The sequence below is a fragment of the Clavelina lepadiformis genome, chromosome 9, assembly GCF_947623445.1.
Source record: "Clavelina lepadiformis chromosome 9, kaClaLepa1.1, whole genome shotgun sequence".
In the NCBI taxonomy this organism is placed as follows: domain Eukaryota; kingdom Metazoa; phylum Chordata; class Ascidiacea; order Aplousobranchia; family Clavelinidae; genus Clavelina; species Clavelina lepadiformis.
In genome coordinates, this window is record NC_135248.1 from 13,439,633 (window position 1) to 13,457,521 (window position 17,889).

The following is a 17,889-nucleotide window of genomic DNA, read 5'->3' on the forward strand; positions in this document are numbered from 1 at the left end:
TAAGTTTTAACGTTCGTGATAAACTGATCACCTACCAACATGTTACAGATGTAAAGATATTTGCCAAATATGTAGTATCCTGGTTGAAATGCCTTCTATGAAAATCCTTGGAATATGAGAGAATGAACCAAGAAGAAGAACCAGGAGATTTTCAACTTACCCATAATCCTTCGCATGGGAATGTTGACCAATCGCAACCAATAGATGCAGCACAACAAGAACAACATCGCCATGGTAATTAGCTACTGGGTAATGTGTTGTATTGTTGCAAGTTTGTTTGCATTGTATAAATGTTCTGTACTCAACGGCGTCAATTTTAGTAAATCACAAAGTGAAAAATTTTAATTTGCAGATACGTTTTTTTCTTGGTGCTTTTAAGTTTTAATACTTTTAAATCGCCGCTAACCTGTTTTTGTGGGTTTTTATATTTGGTGCAAAAATTTCATTTTTCTCTATTTTTGATTGCCTCATAAAACACTTATTAAAACAAATTTTAATTGAGGTTCATATTCTGATGAAATTTTGCACGCTTTTTTTTCAAGCTTCCCTCTCTTTCATTATACAAAGATATATGAGTTATTGCACGTAATAGCATGTTATATTTTGATATCACACATGAAATAATCTGCTTACCGTATATACTCGAGTATAGGTCGACCACTATATTTTTGCTGAAAATTAGAGATATTTTTTTCTCTCGTGTATAAGTCGATTTTGTCGTTCACCTAAGTATTGGCATCGACATACTGTAAGAAAATTTCAAGGATAGGTGAGAGTTCACCACTAAGTGAACTTTTGAGGCCTAGCTTGCCGGTACTTGTGTAGCGACTGCTAACTGTAAACTTCAGCAGCACGCGTGTGAATTGTTGTATAGTTATTTAAACGAAATGGCCAGTAAGCGCAATAAATTCACGGTTCAAATTCATGAATGCATCAATCACCGTCCTGTCGGCTGGACTTGGAGGTTTTACTTTGGTTTGTTCCTTGCATAGGTCAACCCCTGCTTTTTGAGGTGAAAATCAGCTGCGAAAATCTCGACCCATACCCCCAGTATATACGGTAGCTCGCTAAGTTTCCAACAACAGGCAATTTCATAAACAACCACCTCCAAACACTGTTACAGAAAGCAGCTGATTAAATTATTTCTTTTAAAATATTAATCAATTAATTAAATAACTAACTTTAAAAATAATTTTCTTAAAAACATTAAGTTGAAGGGAGATTGCAAGAGATGGATCTTCAAGATGAAGGAAGTCAACCTGTGGCAAGAACTGAGGATGTAGAAAGTCAACAACTTGCTCTTGCTGGGGAAGAAGTTGTTCAGATTGTAAGAGAACTTACATCATCTGGTGGTGAGTCAAGATGTAACGTCACGGTGTTTTTTTCCATCAATTAAACCGATAGATGTACTTTGATTCTTACGCACACAATAAAAATGCAAAAATAACAAATGTTGACAGAAAAAAATGGAAATTTTAGTTGGCACTGGGATATAACAAGACAAGTCACTCACTCACTCGTGGGTATTGCATAAGTGTGAACCCAGAGACCTTACTAGGCCACTTGAACATGAAAATATATGTTATCGGACGTTCTGTTGCATGTATATATCTTAAGGTCTGAATTTGTCTTTATTCATTGCAGTAGCTGCAGGACCTATCAACATACATTTTGCCCCACAATTCGTACAGCAAACTCAGTTTCAAGACAACAGGCGCAACATGAACTTTGAGAATGTTGGCGGTGATGTTCATAATCCTGGTGGAGAAGTCTATGGAAATGTTGGCCAACCAGGAGGTGAGCTACATGTTATTTAAGAGTAATTTGGAATTGGTTTCTATAAAATGTTGTTTTTGTTGGAATGTTGACGGTGGCGTTCACAGTCCTGGTGGAAAAATCCACATAAAGATTTGCCAATCTGATGGTACTGTACTTGTTATTTTAGAGTAATATGACATAGCTGGGAGTTTTACAGAACTTGTTTAGCCATTAGGTATTTGTCACTAGCTGCTAGTTAATTGTTAGCTCTTAATTTTCAAGTTATATTGTTGAATGGAAACAAAAATACTTTTTATGGTCAAAGTTTCAGTGTTTATTTTACGATCAAAATTACACTGTACACTATCGTAATTACTATCTTTTTTAATTGTTTATTTGCATTAACAACTGATTCTCTTTTGCGTTATATCTTTCTGGTGATTATGTGGAAACTGCTGGCATGATTATGTTATTCTAATATTTGTGTTTGTCTATTCACTCTTAGAACCAACAATACAGAGAACTCCTGAAAATATCGCAGAACAACCAGGTTCTAGTCAAGCTCCTGTGCAAGGTGTGTGTGTGTGTGGTAGTCAAACATAGTGATAATGGCATTACTAAATCTTTGGTTATAAAAGTAACAAATTATAGAAGTCAGTCATTTACTTGGCTTCATGTATGTAGCCATTAATTTTATGAAAGTGCACAATCCAAATTAATATCATATTCTTTCACTGTATAATTGCTATAGCAAGTAACACCCATTAGTCAGAGCTGGGCACAAGCGTGCTCAAGATTGAGAGCTTTTTTGTAGGAGCAACCTCGAGAGCAAAGCTGTTTTCAAATTTGGAACGGAACCACAGGCGTACTTTTTTTATGAATTATCCGCTCCTCGCTCTTTTTTGTACAAATAATGCTGTGAATGCACAAAATGGTTGGATTAAAGTAAATTTTAAGTTTTTCTTTCCTTTTACACATGATTCTATGCAGTGAATAAAAATGACTACTTTGAGACTAAAGATGACAGAGAGACTCACACAGATGAACCAAGTTATCATCGATGTGTAATAATTTGATTCACTTTGCCATTATTTTTATAACTTAACCATTGTATGCTTTAAAAGTGAATAATATTAAACTAATGGATGTCGACACCTATAATTCTTGAAAGTTCTTAATACTATGCTCATCTATTAATCCTTTGTAGCATGTGTGACTAAAACAAAACTTATCAATATCAAATGTTATAAAATTTACATTTACAACAAACCATGATAAGCAATTAATAGGCTACAGTTAGACACATGTTTTACAATGCAAATTTGCATCATATGAATGCGACTGGTTTTCAAAAACAGGCCGGACTGAGAATATTTTTAATTGCTAAAAAAGAGTGGAAGAGTGAGCGGAAATACGAGTGACGATAGTTTTTTATAGAAGAGCAAAACCACAAGCAATGCTCTTCTTTTCATCGACGAGCAAAAACGTTGTTGCAACGTAGTCATATTGACTAAATGTGTCTAAAACATTATCGGAAGGTTGCAATTTATGATTAAATAAGACTTAAAGAATGATTGTCATACCAACGTCTTGGTGTTATTATTGCCCTCATGATTAATAGCCAATAACATATCACAACAATAGTGTCTGAGTAACATATTATATTCAACATGTTATGCCTTGTAAATGGCACATGACATGACCGAACTTCAGTGAATGACACACGCTAAATAGCATGTCAGAATAGGAATAAGGCAAACATCAAAAAGCCTTAATATCATCAAACTTACTTAAATTTATTCTCAAGGAGTTATTACGTAATTACATTCGCCGTTTTCTCTGAATTGTTTCTAGAATATTTCGTGGTAATTGCATGATTTAAACTAAGCTAATGGTTGGCTAATATTCAAGTTGCAATCAGCCAATATTCAATACTTACATATTCATTCAATATTCAATCAGTTATCAGCCCAATCCATTGAAATGTAATCTAGCAATATCTAAATCTAACAATAATGATCAGCAATGCACAGCAAATTACAGTTAACCACTTGGTGTTTGTAAAATGAGATTAAGATTGCGTGGTACACCCGGTGAATCAGTGCTCACCACAGCGTGAGCGACGCTCTTTTTAAAACAGCTGTTACCCAGCTCTACATTTGCCCTTTAGTGTTGTATATATCTGGTGATTATGTTGTGCTTTTATACTAATATTTGTGTTTGTCTATTCATTCTTAGAGCCAACTATACAGGGAACTCCTCACACTATCGCAGAACAACCAGGTCCTATTATTGCTCCTGTGCAAGGTGTGTGTGTGGTAGTCAAACATAATTAATACTTGAATAAAGTAGCTATTTAATTATGATGTATGAAGTACTCAAATGATTATTTTACAAGTTTGTTTGAGTTCTTTCAAATACAGTACTTCCTCGATTATCCGGTCAAGTTGGGTCAATATTTTCAAAAATCTGACCGGATAAGCAAAAAAAACGGATAATTGAATTTGTATTTTTACCGAGCACGCACGCAAATCGCCGCCATGGGCCTGACACTCGCTATGGGACGAAGCCTCGATCAGAAGGACTCGGGCGATCCGCGACGCGCGCAAGACGAATTCTATACGCCACAATTCCGGAGCGCTCCAAAAGCGACCGGATTCGGCGATGGGCTCATCCCGCTTCACTCGCCATTACTGAGGGAATCCTTGTTAGTTTCTTTTCCTCCGCTTAGTAATATGCTTAAATTCAGCGGGTAGTCTCGTCCGACCTCAGGCCGAAATGTAAGAGACGTCACACGTGCCGAGGATCGACGACGTTCGCGATCGATCGCGGCGACTTGGCGAAACGAGGACACCTCTTCGAGGTCGATCCGCCGCCGCCGCGCTCTCCGATCGCGTGCCGGACCCTTGCTGACTTCGACGGGACGGCGGAGACACAGGTCTCTGTCCGACTCCGCATTCGCCCGGGCGACGGGCGCGCCGGGATTGCTTTTCAGACGACCCTGAGGCGGGCGTGGTTCCGGGATTAACCCGAGGCCGTAATTCGCGTTCAGAACGTCGATGCTCAATGTGTCCTGTAATTCACACTAATTCATGCAGCTAGCTGCGTCCTTCATCGACTCGCGAGCCGAGTGATCCACCGCCAAGAGCCATCATCGTTTATCGTTTCAGCTTCTACGAAGCAGTCACAGGTTTGAATGTGAGCGCCGAGCGGACGATCTGACGACCGTCACTTGAAACCGCGGGGGTACTCGACGCCCGTGAAAGACTTGTGCCTTGTCGAGCGCCTCAACGGGCGCGTCTTGACCTCGACAAGCGCGAGAGGCGGCCGGTTTTCCGGCGACGCCGCCGCAGCTCGAGCGGGAGCCTCCGTTCGTTTCGATAATGATCCTTCTGCAGGTTCACCTACGGAAACCTTGTTACGACTTTTACTTCCTCTAAATGATCAAGTTAGATCGTCTTTTCGGACACCGGTTCGGCCGTTGCCAGCCGCTCCGGGTCCAATCGGAGGACCTCACTAAACCATTCAATCGGTAGTAGCTACGGCGGCGGTTCAACGTCAATTGAAAAATAAAAACCAGAGTAATCTCACGCATATGATAGTTGCAAGTGCAATCATGCGAAGTAAAACGACCTCCCAAAGTCATTGATCACTCGGCCGGATAATCGAATGCCGGTTAAACGAGGTACGGATAATCGAGGAAGTACTGTAGTTTATGAAGGTGGTCAACGACATTTTTTAGACAAGTTTGTTAGTTTGTGAGGTCCAAAAGTTTGACAATTACTGTTCTAGAACCATTCATCAAAAAACTGTTTAACTCTTTGGTATAATAGCTCAACAGTTTAAGCTACAGAATGCAAAATATGGCAACAAATTTTTATATGCAGCTTTCTTTTCACATAAATTTATATAAACAGATTTATTTTCTTTTATTTTTAATACTCGGCACATATACAAAGGTGCAGCCCAACATGAGTCTCCTCGCCAAAGACATCACCAAGATCGGGAAACTGGTGGCTGGCACGAAACTATCAGACAGGCTGAAATAAAAGTTTTTGGTTTTACTATCAAAGGCATTCCAGCCATTACTTTAGCCGGTGGAGCTACTACAGTTGCATTGATAGCCAGTTTGCGTGATCCAGTTGCTCGTGAAAAGTTGGCCAGTGCATTTGTTCCATTTGCTGCCGGGGCGGCTGGTGGTGCTGCTGCCAGCATTTTTGTAACCAAATATGGCCAGGGCAGTCTATTGGTAGAGGTAGTAACAAAAGGATCTGAAGCAGAAGCCAACTTACTCCAGGCATATTCGTCTGGAAAGATTAAGCAAGGTTTGATAGAGAACCACTGGCAAAAGGCTGGAGATGATCTCACAGTTGAACTGACCTCCTACAAAGTTATCCGTGCAAGTGAAGAGGAATTTGAGGAGATCAGAAAAGAAGTTGAATCTCTGAAAGATTGTCACTTTCAGCAAAATGAAACTGAGGTATGACAAGTTGATTCATGTTTATTTTTACCTAGTAACAAATTTATTATAAATAAGCAAAGTCATTCAAGCGTAGCATTTGTATCGGCAGAAGCTTTAACCATTCAGATTAATTTTACGTTGATCGTTGATATTATTTTGTTTTATAAATGATATTTTTGTGCTGTATTATATCCAGAGTTGGGCAAAAGCGCGCTTCTTTTGTTAAGAGCAATCTTGATAGTGACACTCTTTTTTTAAATTAGAAGCAGTATATAGTAAAATAAAAAAACGATATATGTGTTGGCACTCTAAAGGTTAACTTCATTTTAGATTCTTCTATACTTACAATTCTTTGATTTTTTTACACTCTACATGCTTTTAATTGCAATTTTATAAAATATTTTATGTCAGAAATTGTTGCTAAGCAGCACATGAAAGAAATTTTTGTTGTAAGAACTTTATGAGTAAGTAGCAAGTTGTTTTTACTTCAAGTAGTTTTTATTTTCATAATGACATTTCAATCATGAAATTTTTAAAATAAAGCATCATGTTCTAATGAATACAAGTTTTCCTGCTCTAGATCATCTTAAGTTCATCTTCAACCCTAAGAGATGATTCAAAAGTTATCACTCATTTGTATGCTTCAGAAACGAAGAAATTAGTCGTGGAAAAAGGTGAGAAAGTTTGTGGTGGTTTTGTGTTCCATTTTACAAATAAGAAAAACTTTAAGAACACTGCTAATTTTGCTTTGATCTTAACTAGGTTTATATTTATAAAATTAGTTCATGTTGCAGCTCAAAAATAAGGCAATCATAACTGTTTGCTTGTTTTAGAACATGGCAAGTTAGTGATTTCGTTAATTAACCGAAAAACCACTGAGTTAAAGACCGAAGAAACGGTAAGTAAATGTCATATTTCGTATTATGCTGCATCCGAATGCGGCATCTTGTTTAATGTTCAAGAAACGATAAGTAAATTCATGTGGTAAGAATTTTTTGAAATCTTAAATGTGGACGTAATAAACATACCCAGTTAAACAAATAATGCAGCAGAAGCTTGTTACTTTAAAGTTAAAGATAAATCCTTGCAGCTTATTTTGCCATTTCCTGGAAAAAGCCGAGGTATTTTGAGTAACCAAAAATTTTGAGTTAGGGTACCGCATTATAACAATATTTACTTAGAAGTTCAATGATTTAATTTGGCTGACCAAAGGGATTTTTAGTTGTTTGTACTGAAATCCTCAGACTCTGAAAAGTATAGTATTATTCCATTCACACTTTCAAAAATGGTTTCATTTAAACAGCAATTATTTCTACAATTACAACCAAGTTTTGTTCTTAGTTTACAACTAAATCAATAGCAAAAGATAGCCTAGTTATTATAATAAATAGTGCAGTGAAAGCTTTATTTTAAAGCTGACCTGACCAGTAAATTTAAATGAATTTTGAATGAATTAATATTGAATTTTGAGCTGGTTTTCCTAGTTTGACACTTATCTAAGGAATTTTGTGCATACGATTGAAAGTTTTAAGTTAAGGAAATTGATTTAACAGGTATACTCCATTATATGTAGAAGATTCCAGGTAGCATGTTATACTGAGATGGTAAAGGTTATGATTAATATTTATGTTATATTTTTGCTTACAAGTTTGCTGGTTCATTTTAGGTATTATATTTTACAGAAATTATCATCCCCCAAAGAAGTCGACATCCCATTTTCATCAATTTCAAAAATGGATTCATCTAAACAAAAACAATTTCAAAAATTACCACGAACACCCAAACAATTTGGTTCAGGTGCTATAGTTTAGTAGAATTATATTTACAGTATGTCAAGAGATTATTTGTATTACATACAGTTGATGACTGCATACAGACTGGATGTTCAAATAGATATACAAAGTTTTGAAATAATTCTGTGATATATCCCTTGATATACCAGTGCTCTTCAACCTGGGTACACCGCAACAGCCAAAGGGGTGCTTGAGTGCGAAGGGGTGAACCGGGTCCACCAATGATTTTTCATTGTGTTGTTTACAGGCGGATTACGAATAATGCTTCGTAGACGCCGGATTATGAACAAATAAGTAGGCAATATCTTGAGACGCAAGAGTTAGTAAGCTTAAAACATGACACCCATCTAGAAGCCTACCATAGTGAATGAGTGAAAGTTTAGAGGCAATTGGTTATTTGAGCAAACACAGAAAAAGGAATAAAGTAGGCGGGCGAGAGTGTTAGTTTTATTTGCTTAAAATGAATCTGTGCAGATGTGCTACTTTAAATGAATGTTTTTGTGTGATAGGTTCAGGCCCACGTTGCTCGGTTTTAGGCCCTAAACCTGACACTGGGTATCCCATGTGAGGTCGGCATATTTAGGCCCCTTGCCATTGTTCGTTTTTACATGCGTACCTTCCAGTTTGGTTTCTACTTTCATTTTTGGTTTCAGAAAAATACTGAAAGAAAGCAGAAAAAGAAAAGAGTGATCATGTGCATATTCATGATGAGGCGAGGCAAAATAGCATATATAACAAGATCGATGGTATTTCAACCTTTTTCAAAAACTTAGATGTATGCATATTGGTATGGAATATGCATATTGTACAGCAGAATGTATGATGTAGGACATTGGTGGTATGAGCAGCATATTTTATTTTACTTATGTGGCATCTATGTTTTAGACATGTAAATTGCTGTTACCAACAGCAACAAATTCTGTTAGCAAACATGCACGAAATCCTCCATGTTGCATGGGGACAGGCAACCTCTCATGGTAGGTCTCACCATAAACTGATCTCAGCTTGCTATTGCAACGCTGACCTCGTCATACAGGTTTTTTTCTTTCTGCTCTAAAACAAAACACTATTTCTTGTAATTCTATTTTTTGTTCATGCTTCTATACATCAACCTTGGACATGACAAAGCTTACTGCTCCAGGCAAAATAATGTCCATTGTGCGAAATCAGAAAAGACAGAAAGAGGGAAGAAACAGAAAAGAGTAACTGTCTGCATATTCATGGTGAGGTCACGGCAAAATGGCAAATATAGCAAGATCAGTAACATTCCGTCTTTTTTAGCCTTTGTTGTGCATCTAATAGTTATTAGTTTCTGGCCTAAATTTTAAGGAAATTGAAAGTATTATTTGTTTTGATATATGCAACACTTGCGGTATATGTTAGTATAAACTAGAGCAGTTTTACTTGAGTAAAGTTGACTCAAATACCATTTGTGTGGTACTTAAAAGTGACCGGGTACTAATTTTCCATTACTCAGGTGTACTTGATTGCTTTTAAAATACTTGAATTGGTTCGATACTTGTTTGTCAATCTTTATATTTGATTTGTTATTGCATATTATCATACATTGCATACATTTTTCTTAAATAGGTTTGTCAATCTATAAGCTTAAGCTACTGTCCGTTATGACCGGTCATCCATGCAACCTTATTTCGTTGCTACCTTTCGATCATTACATTCACCTACTGTGTTTAAGATTGAAGGAATTAAAAATCATCAATTCCGTCATCAGATCGTTAAAAATCATTTTTATATTACAATAAAGTACTCAGTTGCCTATGCTGAGTACTTGCCACTTGGTCTGGTACTTCTCCTCAAATATTTTTAAACTAAGTACTTGTACTTGAGAACCAAAATTATCACGTGCAAATAGCTCTGGTGTAAATATGTTTGTTTTGTGATTTTCAGAAGATTTCCAGCACAGAGAAATCATTCGCAGATTGGAGAAGTATCAGTACGGATCTCATGGAGGTAATACGTTTTTTGGCATGTTTTATATAAATATATGTGAATTTTTTGTAGCTTATTTCAATATGTTGATATTGTTTTTGCAATACATAGTTCCATAACTGACATATCATTTGCCAAGTGATAGATTCTGTTTTGTACAGCTGAGATAATTGTTGTTCTATGTGTGAATGAACCCATGTGTAACAATGTCACACATATTTAGTTGTGTTACTTAAACTTAATTGATAAAACTATACACAGTACTTGGTTTGATTTCTGTGTTATGCAATGAACTATGTCATTTTAAATATGCTGGTAATGAGTTTGCAGCTTAAATTTTTTGCTACATGGTATTAGAATTTTTTTTTACTGATTTAGACATGGTCTTGATTTTTCACTTCTTGGGGTGTGGTTGCCGAGCTTGTCTTTATGCATTTTCATGTTACAGTTGTGTTTTATATTTGCTGGTCTTGCTAGAATTTCGAACTGTTCACCTCAACCAATCAACAACACACATAATTTAGTCTTTCATTTTAATTTTTTCTGTAAAAAATTTTGACTTTCTTACAATTTTGCGAGCGATGGTTAACAGGGCACTTTATCAAGCTCCTTATTTTTTTGCCCTAGGCCTAGGCTCTGTGCTATTAGAACTGTAGCGTTGCTGCGATCAAGTTCTTGTTCACAAGTTATTGTTCACAAGTTAGTGTTCAGTTAGTGTTAGTGTAGCTGCAAATATGCTTGTAAAGGTAATTTAAATCTACGTTTAACTTTGAGTTTTTGGCGCCACAGTAAGTCATAAAATATGTTTTTTACATTTGCTTGTAACCAACTTGTAGCCTAGCCTACACCAGGTTCAAGTCACAGATAGGCCTACAGTTATTTAAATGTAAAACAAGTGAAAACGAAAGTTATGTTTGTTTAGAACATGAGGCACTGGAATTGCTGCGTGTTTATGAACAAATTCGTCTAATCAATGACGAGCAACTCACCACGAATGCAGCGGAACTCTTCCCAGAAAGGCTGTGGTTAGTCGATATCAAGTTGACAGAATCACAAATTGACTCGTTCCTGTTTATTCTCACTAAAGTTGAGAAACGCATCGAGTGGCTTTATCTGATCAACTGCTTTTCTAAACCAGAAGATGTCGGCCGATTATTTGAGGCAATTCAAGCAATGCCAGGAAAGGTTTGTTTATTTATTTTACTTTCTGCTTTTTCGTTCGTCTTCAACTTTGTTTACGAACTCGATGTGTCGTAACAATGCGCCTCTGTTTTTCATGTGACGTCATAATAGTTTTTCCCGCTTTTAAGCAAACATGGTTTGTTGAGATTCTGTGCGTTGTTGTTGGTCGGAATATTTTGTTTTAATTTGTTTCAACGGGGCGTAATTTCACCGCGCAAGTTTTACTGTTTAAATCGCTGATAGATCTGGAATGCGCAGTAAACCTGGCCGCTTAAAATTCGTTCGTTTTATTGAGAAAAATGGCAAAATTTGATCGGTTCAGTTTAGGCTAAAATCATCAGCATCTGACCAAGGTTTGGCCAGAAGCAAATTTCAAATTTTTACAAAAGTAAAAATATTTTTGCGACTTTAATATCAAGTTTTATTTCTGCAACAAATACTCAATTGTGGTTTAAGTTGGTCGCTTAAAATTCCTTCTGCTTTTCTCAAAATCCAGAAATTTGTGTTTGCTCCAGTAGGCTACTGTAGGCCTAAGCTACCACCGTGCTAGTTAGTTATTAATTAGTTAACACTAACCAGTTAACTTGTATGAGTTAAATAATAGGATATTAGTCTTTGTTATAACACCATGTTGTAGTTTAATTTTACAAACATTTTAACTCTAGATCAGATGGCTTGATATCAGTTACAACATAATCCCGAAGATTCCTTCAAAATCCTTCTTCAACAAAATCGAGGTTAGGCTGTATATGCGGAATTGCTTCCCTGATGATGACGCAACACATGGGAAGCGGGATGCGAACCAATCAGAAATCGATGAAATTCAACGAGTCCTTGACCAATTGAATGACTCGGTATTATTTATGTCTTGTTATGTTTGTGTGAAGTTGAACATTGCAGAGGAATTTAATCTCAAACTTTTAATTTACAGGAGTTGGAGGTTGATCTTGGTCGGTGCGATGGTAAATGGGTCATACTCATTTCGCGAAAGAAAAGTGACATCTACGTGTGACGTAGTCATCTTCAAGCAAAAAGTTGACTTTACTTCGATAAATACCGTTCTTAAAATCGATTCATTTACACTAAAGTGAGAGCGACCGACCGCGATTATATTTTGTCAATCGCGACCTGGTCGGGAATCGAACTCGGGATTTTTAGACAATGCACTTCTCGTTTATCCTGATGCGCCACGCGAAGAACTGTTGAAATGTTGCTTAAAAGTAACTTATATTTGTATTAGCTTGCATAGTTACGTAACAATTGTATTTGCTTGTCACATACGATTTAATTGATTTTGTAAACACTGCATATGGTTGTGCTATTTTGTTGTGATAATTTCCAGATTTCTTATCATAGAAACTTGTTCATTGGTTTTTCTGGATAATTAATGTTGTTTTTCTATCACTGGCGATCAATTTGATCTGTTGCGGTTGGCGCCATGTCACCGCCACGTTATGTTAGTTACTACTTCCTTTAATTGCTTTGTGTTAACGAATTTTTTACATTCCTTAGTTAATTAACGTTGATTACTTTGCTTTATATTCTGTTCACCGTTTGTCGATTTATTCAGTCGTTCATTTGTTTCTTAAATTCAATACAATTCTATTCCCCACGTGTTGGCCGATTGATGTCTGCGAATGTGCTGCCGAGATAGACACGCGACCTCATGATAAGTCAAGAAGAGTTTTTCGTGCTCTCAGACTTGAGTAGCTCTTGGTTCTGACAGCGGTCGAGAAAGCTCTGTGAGCCGTCGTCCAAGTCGGCTTTCACAATAGAAGAATATTCGCTGGAGAATGCGCAGAGAGCATCGTTGTCAATGGGCAGAGACGGCCACAGATGAACCAGACTAAGAGTTTATTGCTCTCACTCATTATGGTGATATTTGCAAAGGTTTGATGGTTAGCAGACCTGAGAGATTTTGTGGATCAAACAAATCTATTTAACCGATAAACCGCTCTTGTTGATAAAACTACAGCCTTGATTGTAAACTGACTACACTGTGAAGTTGTTTTGGGCACCAAATTTTAAGGTGGCAAAATTTTACCTATTACAATAACAACACAACTAATGAAATATGTTTCCGCAAAAACATTTATTACCCTTTGAATAGAAAATTACGTATTATTTTCATACTGGCAAAGGACGAAGGCGTGAATTTTAGCGTGATGGCGTGCACTGAAAGCTATATTTTGTTTATTTATTACTGTTTGGCGTTCAAACAACCAGCTTTTATTTATTTATTTATTATAGGCCTAAATGTATTGTTTATTTTTCACCATTAACCGTGCAGAGTGAAAATTAGAATTATAAATTTTGTAGTTGTAGCACAATAAAACACATTCCCACGAACAATGAAAAGAAGAAAAAAGTCGCAAGACCCAAGTGCTTAAAACATGCAAAACAGCAAAAACAGAACTGCGCTACAAAATGGTAAGTTAACATTGCCACCAAACCTACAAAATAGTTTCTAAGTTTATTAACAAATTTAGAACCGCAATATCACAAATAACGAAAAAACTACGCTATTGCAATATTTAAAAGACATGTTCCCTGACATTAAAAACACGGATGTTAACAGCCGAAATAAATATATGAAGTCACATGGTTTGATTAAAATGACAATGAGTATCTTAAGTGAACAAAAGTGGATGGTTAAAGGGAGTGAAGATAAAAACGTTCGTCGTAAAAACTGACAAATCTTGTGCGTGCTGCTGCCACGTTTTCCACTACTGCACTAGGTTATAAATGTTTTACAGCATAATAAATCAAAAACTTAATCACAAAAAATCAATGAATGAGGTAAAAGTAGCAAAACTTTGAGGGCTTAAATCGAGCAAGATGATAACTATGCTGTGTTAACAGCAACAAATTTTGGACTTAAAAAGCGACGTTGAATTCGATCAGCCTTATAAGCCCACCCCTGTATTATACCGTAATTGAGTGCCCTAAACGCTATCACTGAAGTGTTTTTAGTGAATCGTTTGTTTTATTATATCAATAAACTTAGTTCACGTCAGTCCACATTTGTAATGTAGGTTATTTAATCTTTTACAAAACTTTTGCCGCACAAAAGTCCATTCCGGTTCGCTATCCCTCATATGCACTCAACGTACTTGCGATATTTCACACATTATTGCTGTGATAATGCAAAGTTATCAGAGTCTGCAGTAGGTAGTTCGGTTATAATATTTTTCTGTCACTTTTATTTATGACGTTGTGATTTTTGCAATCATTTGATTAGTGTTGTCTTTTTTTCCACGCTTCGTTTCAACAACAGATTGGCCAAAATACTGATACGATTGGTGTTATATAACCTTGGTTTGTTTCTGTATGTTGTGTTTTCTGCCTCGGGCATTTGCGCTTTCTAGAAACGTGTACACGTCTCACTTGCAATAATTAATTAGAGCCTTTTTGAGGAAACTATGACATTTTCGCATGACGCGAGCGAAGTATCCTCCACCTGTCTCAGTTTGCCATAGCTTGTAGGTCATTTTGTTGGCTGTCATCAATTTCTAGTTTCTGTACCACTTGAAACACAAAAAGTGCGGCAGCGGGATTTGTTAAAATAGGAAAAGTTAGCCATGGATAAAATAGCTTCACATCTGCATTTAGCAGTATGCAGCAAGCGCTACTTGGACAAAAAGACTGCTGTTCCAAGGTTTAGTGCCTTCAAAAGAAAAATGAACAAATGGCACATCTTCTTGCAGAGGTTCGAGCAATCGCATGGACATTACAACGTCATTTACATTTACAAGTTTGTTTATCGTTTTAAGTTAGTTCGAAATCTACGCAATTCCTGAAAATTTGTTGGGTGACAAAACCGTAGTCGATAATGATAATATGGAATCACCGGAAAGCTTTCGTTGCACTTCAAGCGCAATTCGTAAATGCCATGTAGACTACAACCATGACAGTCATACGCAGACAGGACCAGCGACACTCCGCAAGACCGCCAGAGATTTCTGATTTGCCTACAAAATGAACTATGCAATCATCTCAGCTACGTTGATGAAAAAATTAGAGACGTCATCATCCAACACGATTCTCAGGCCGCCGTTCGATATCGATGTTTCTTGGCAAAACAGGGAAAACGTTTAATTCTTGCTGCTTATTTGCCGTCTGTTTCACAGAGTCGTTAGCCGGTACGAAACCCGAGACCGCCGGAAACCGGTTTTTATTAAGCCTGTCTGGCTCCAACGTATGGCCGAGTACCAGTGCTGTAACCAAGTCATTTTTAGGACTCGAGTCAAGTCATTTGGGAAGTTGACTTAAGTCAAGTCGAGTCAAGTTACTGATTGGATCAAGTCAAGTTAAAATATAATGCAAGTCAAATCAAGTCATGTCATTGGCTGTACCTTTAACCTATCGTTCGCAATGAAATCAAATATCTGTAATTCAGTTAGTCAATAAATTAACAACCAAGATTGAATGACTCGGTCAACTTAATTTCCGAGACTCGAGTCAAGTCAAGTCATTTCAAGCATTGATTCGAGTCAAGTCAAGTATTTTAAAAACGTGACTCGAGTCGACTCAAGTCATTACAGCACTGCTGAGCACATTGATGAGTTATACTCATACGCATGAAGATCAAGCGCATAGCGTATTAACACTAAACTTTATCTTTTTGCTTAACGACTTTACTTGAATTTACTTTTTCGACTTTTACACTTTAAAGTGAAACGATTAGTGTTGTACAACCTTAATGTGCTTTTCGCAAGTTGGGTTTCCTCCCTCGGGAAGTAGTGTTTTCGGGTAATGTTTAGGCCTACACAGTTACACACCTCTTGTAGACGTTATAGCCATTTTGAGTATGGCATTTTCCATGTCGCAAGCAAGTCTATCTTTAGTGAGTTTGGTTTTGGTAGTTGGTTATATTATAGTTTTATGTTGACCACGTCTATGTTTACATATGTTTCTGTGTGTTTTATGCGTATAATGTTTCCAGCGTGCTTCGTTTTGCGTACTGTATTTTTTATTTTTGACCATTTACTTTGCGGATAAAAAAATAATAAAATGTTTCGTATCCAAATTTATTTATATCCATTTTGAACGTTTACACTGTTTACAGCGTTCAGCAAAAAAGAACGACGAGTGAATAAACGGGTTGTAAAAAGAGCGTTGCCCTTAAGATCAGTTTAAAAAAATTTGCTAAAGCTTGTGCCCAGACCTGGCCACGATTATGAAAAGGTTGAAAAAACCCTGGCCAAGATGCAAATGAAATATGGGTTTCGAATTTCAAAATACTAAATACGTGATTGCCTATGTAGCGCAATATACGCTGATACAGCAGTATATACGACGTATTCCCAGCTTTTAATTTTATGAATAGATACAGCGTAGGATTTAGTTTGTAACCGTGAATTGCAAGTGTATAGAAGCATTAATAAGAATAGGCTATATCCGAGGGAAAATCGCACCATTTAACAGCAGGTTACTAATAAAGCTATGCTTTATTCATTTAACTTTCATTTCATTTATTTATCATTGACGACATTATTTGATTTTTTTGGTATTATCTACTACGCATTCTATTGCTAAACTCACTTCTCGAACAAGACAAATTTACCCTCAGTGGTAAATTTGCAGCTGGTAAAAAACTGTTGTTATAATATCTCTGTAACTTATCCGGGAGCACGACATATGGCCGCGGGAAAGTGGCCGCGAACAAACTCACCGGGGTCAACTGAACGTGACGTAAATTGACCGCAGACAAACTGACTGTGACATAAACTGGCCGGCGATCAAATTAACCGTCGATAAATTGGCCGGCGATCAAATTAACCGGCGACAAATTGGCCGTCAAAAGGTCAAAATTTTAAACTCGGTAGTATATGATATGTAAAGTAAATATTTGTTTGTAACTATTTCCTTTGTTTTTAACAAAATTGTTTTTTATTTCAATACACATTGAAACGTTTATTGAAATAAACAGAAGTGACTAGATAGTGAATTAGAATTTTGACCTTTTGACGGCCAATTTGTCGTCGGTTAATTTGATCGCCGGCCAATTTATCGACGGTTAATTTGATCGCCGGCCAGTTTATGTCACAGTCAGTTTGTCTGCGGTCAATTTACGTCACGTTCAGTTGACCCCGGTGAGTTTGTTCGCGGCCACTTTCCCGCGGCCATATGTCGTGGAACCCTTCACCAATCATTGAGTAAGCGCTTGTTCCCGCCCAAAGCAAGAAGAATGTGATCACACGAGCGACGATAGACGAGAACGAATTCAAACCGATGACTACACCAGCGCCAAGACGGGAAACATAAACTAGGTCTATGCGTAGAACTTACATAGATGTAGACTTCTAATACTTAAATAAACTAAAATTGACAAAAAGAACGAAGTACAAAGGTCTTCATATATTATTTGCCGACTTTGTAGTTTTTTCAAGCAAAATAAATTTTACTCGCCACTCCGCGCTTCGCGGCTTTATCTTCTTAGACTGGGCCCGATAGTAGTGGAGATTGTCTAAGCATCCAGCTGGTTTGAACCAGCAACCTATTGTTTGCGGTTCGTTGGCATTTTTACCAAGCCAGGGCACATTCCCACCCATCCGGGTATTTTTTCTTGTATGAATCGAGAATAAACTCAAATTATACTTTTTAACATTTTTGAAGCTCTCTGTTGAGGTTTAGTTTATCCGTCGCGAATCAATGAGATCCAGAGGATCGGTTGGAAAACAAGTTTTGTGTTTCAAGTGGCCTTCACCACTGTGAGTGAACAAGTTGCAATTAGAAAAGCGT

The 17,889-nt window shown here is 37.0% G+C and overlaps 1 protein-coding gene and 1 non-coding gene across 2 annotated transcripts; one reads left to right on the forward strand and one right to left on the reverse strand.

Moving 5' to 3' along the window:
* Positions 1 to 52: 52 nt before the first annotated feature.
* On the forward strand, positions 53 to 12,757 carry LOC143470292 (uncharacterized). Its single transcript, XM_076968328.1, has 13 exons — positions 53 to 234; positions 1,212 to 1,352; positions 1,645 to 1,797; positions 2,264 to 2,332; positions 3,997 to 4,065; positions 5,718 to 6,238; positions 6,801 to 6,894; positions 7,054 to 7,118; positions 7,903 to 8,017; positions 9,922 to 9,984; positions 10,886 to 11,148; positions 11,811 to 11,999; positions 12,077 to 12,757. Exons 1-13 carry the CDS (start codon positions 123 to 125, stop codon positions 12,155 to 12,157), a joined length of 1,935 nt encoding a protein of 644 aa, XP_076824443.1. The 5' UTR covers positions 53 to 122; the 3' UTR covers positions 12,158 to 12,757.
* LOC143471460 (5.8S ribosomal RNA) lies at positions 4,755 to 4,908 on the reverse strand. The gene has a single exon (XR_013119550.1). It is a non-coding gene; the product is annotated as a 5.8S ribosomal RNA (ribosomal RNA).
* Positions 12,758 to 17,889: the final 5,132 nt, after the last annotated feature.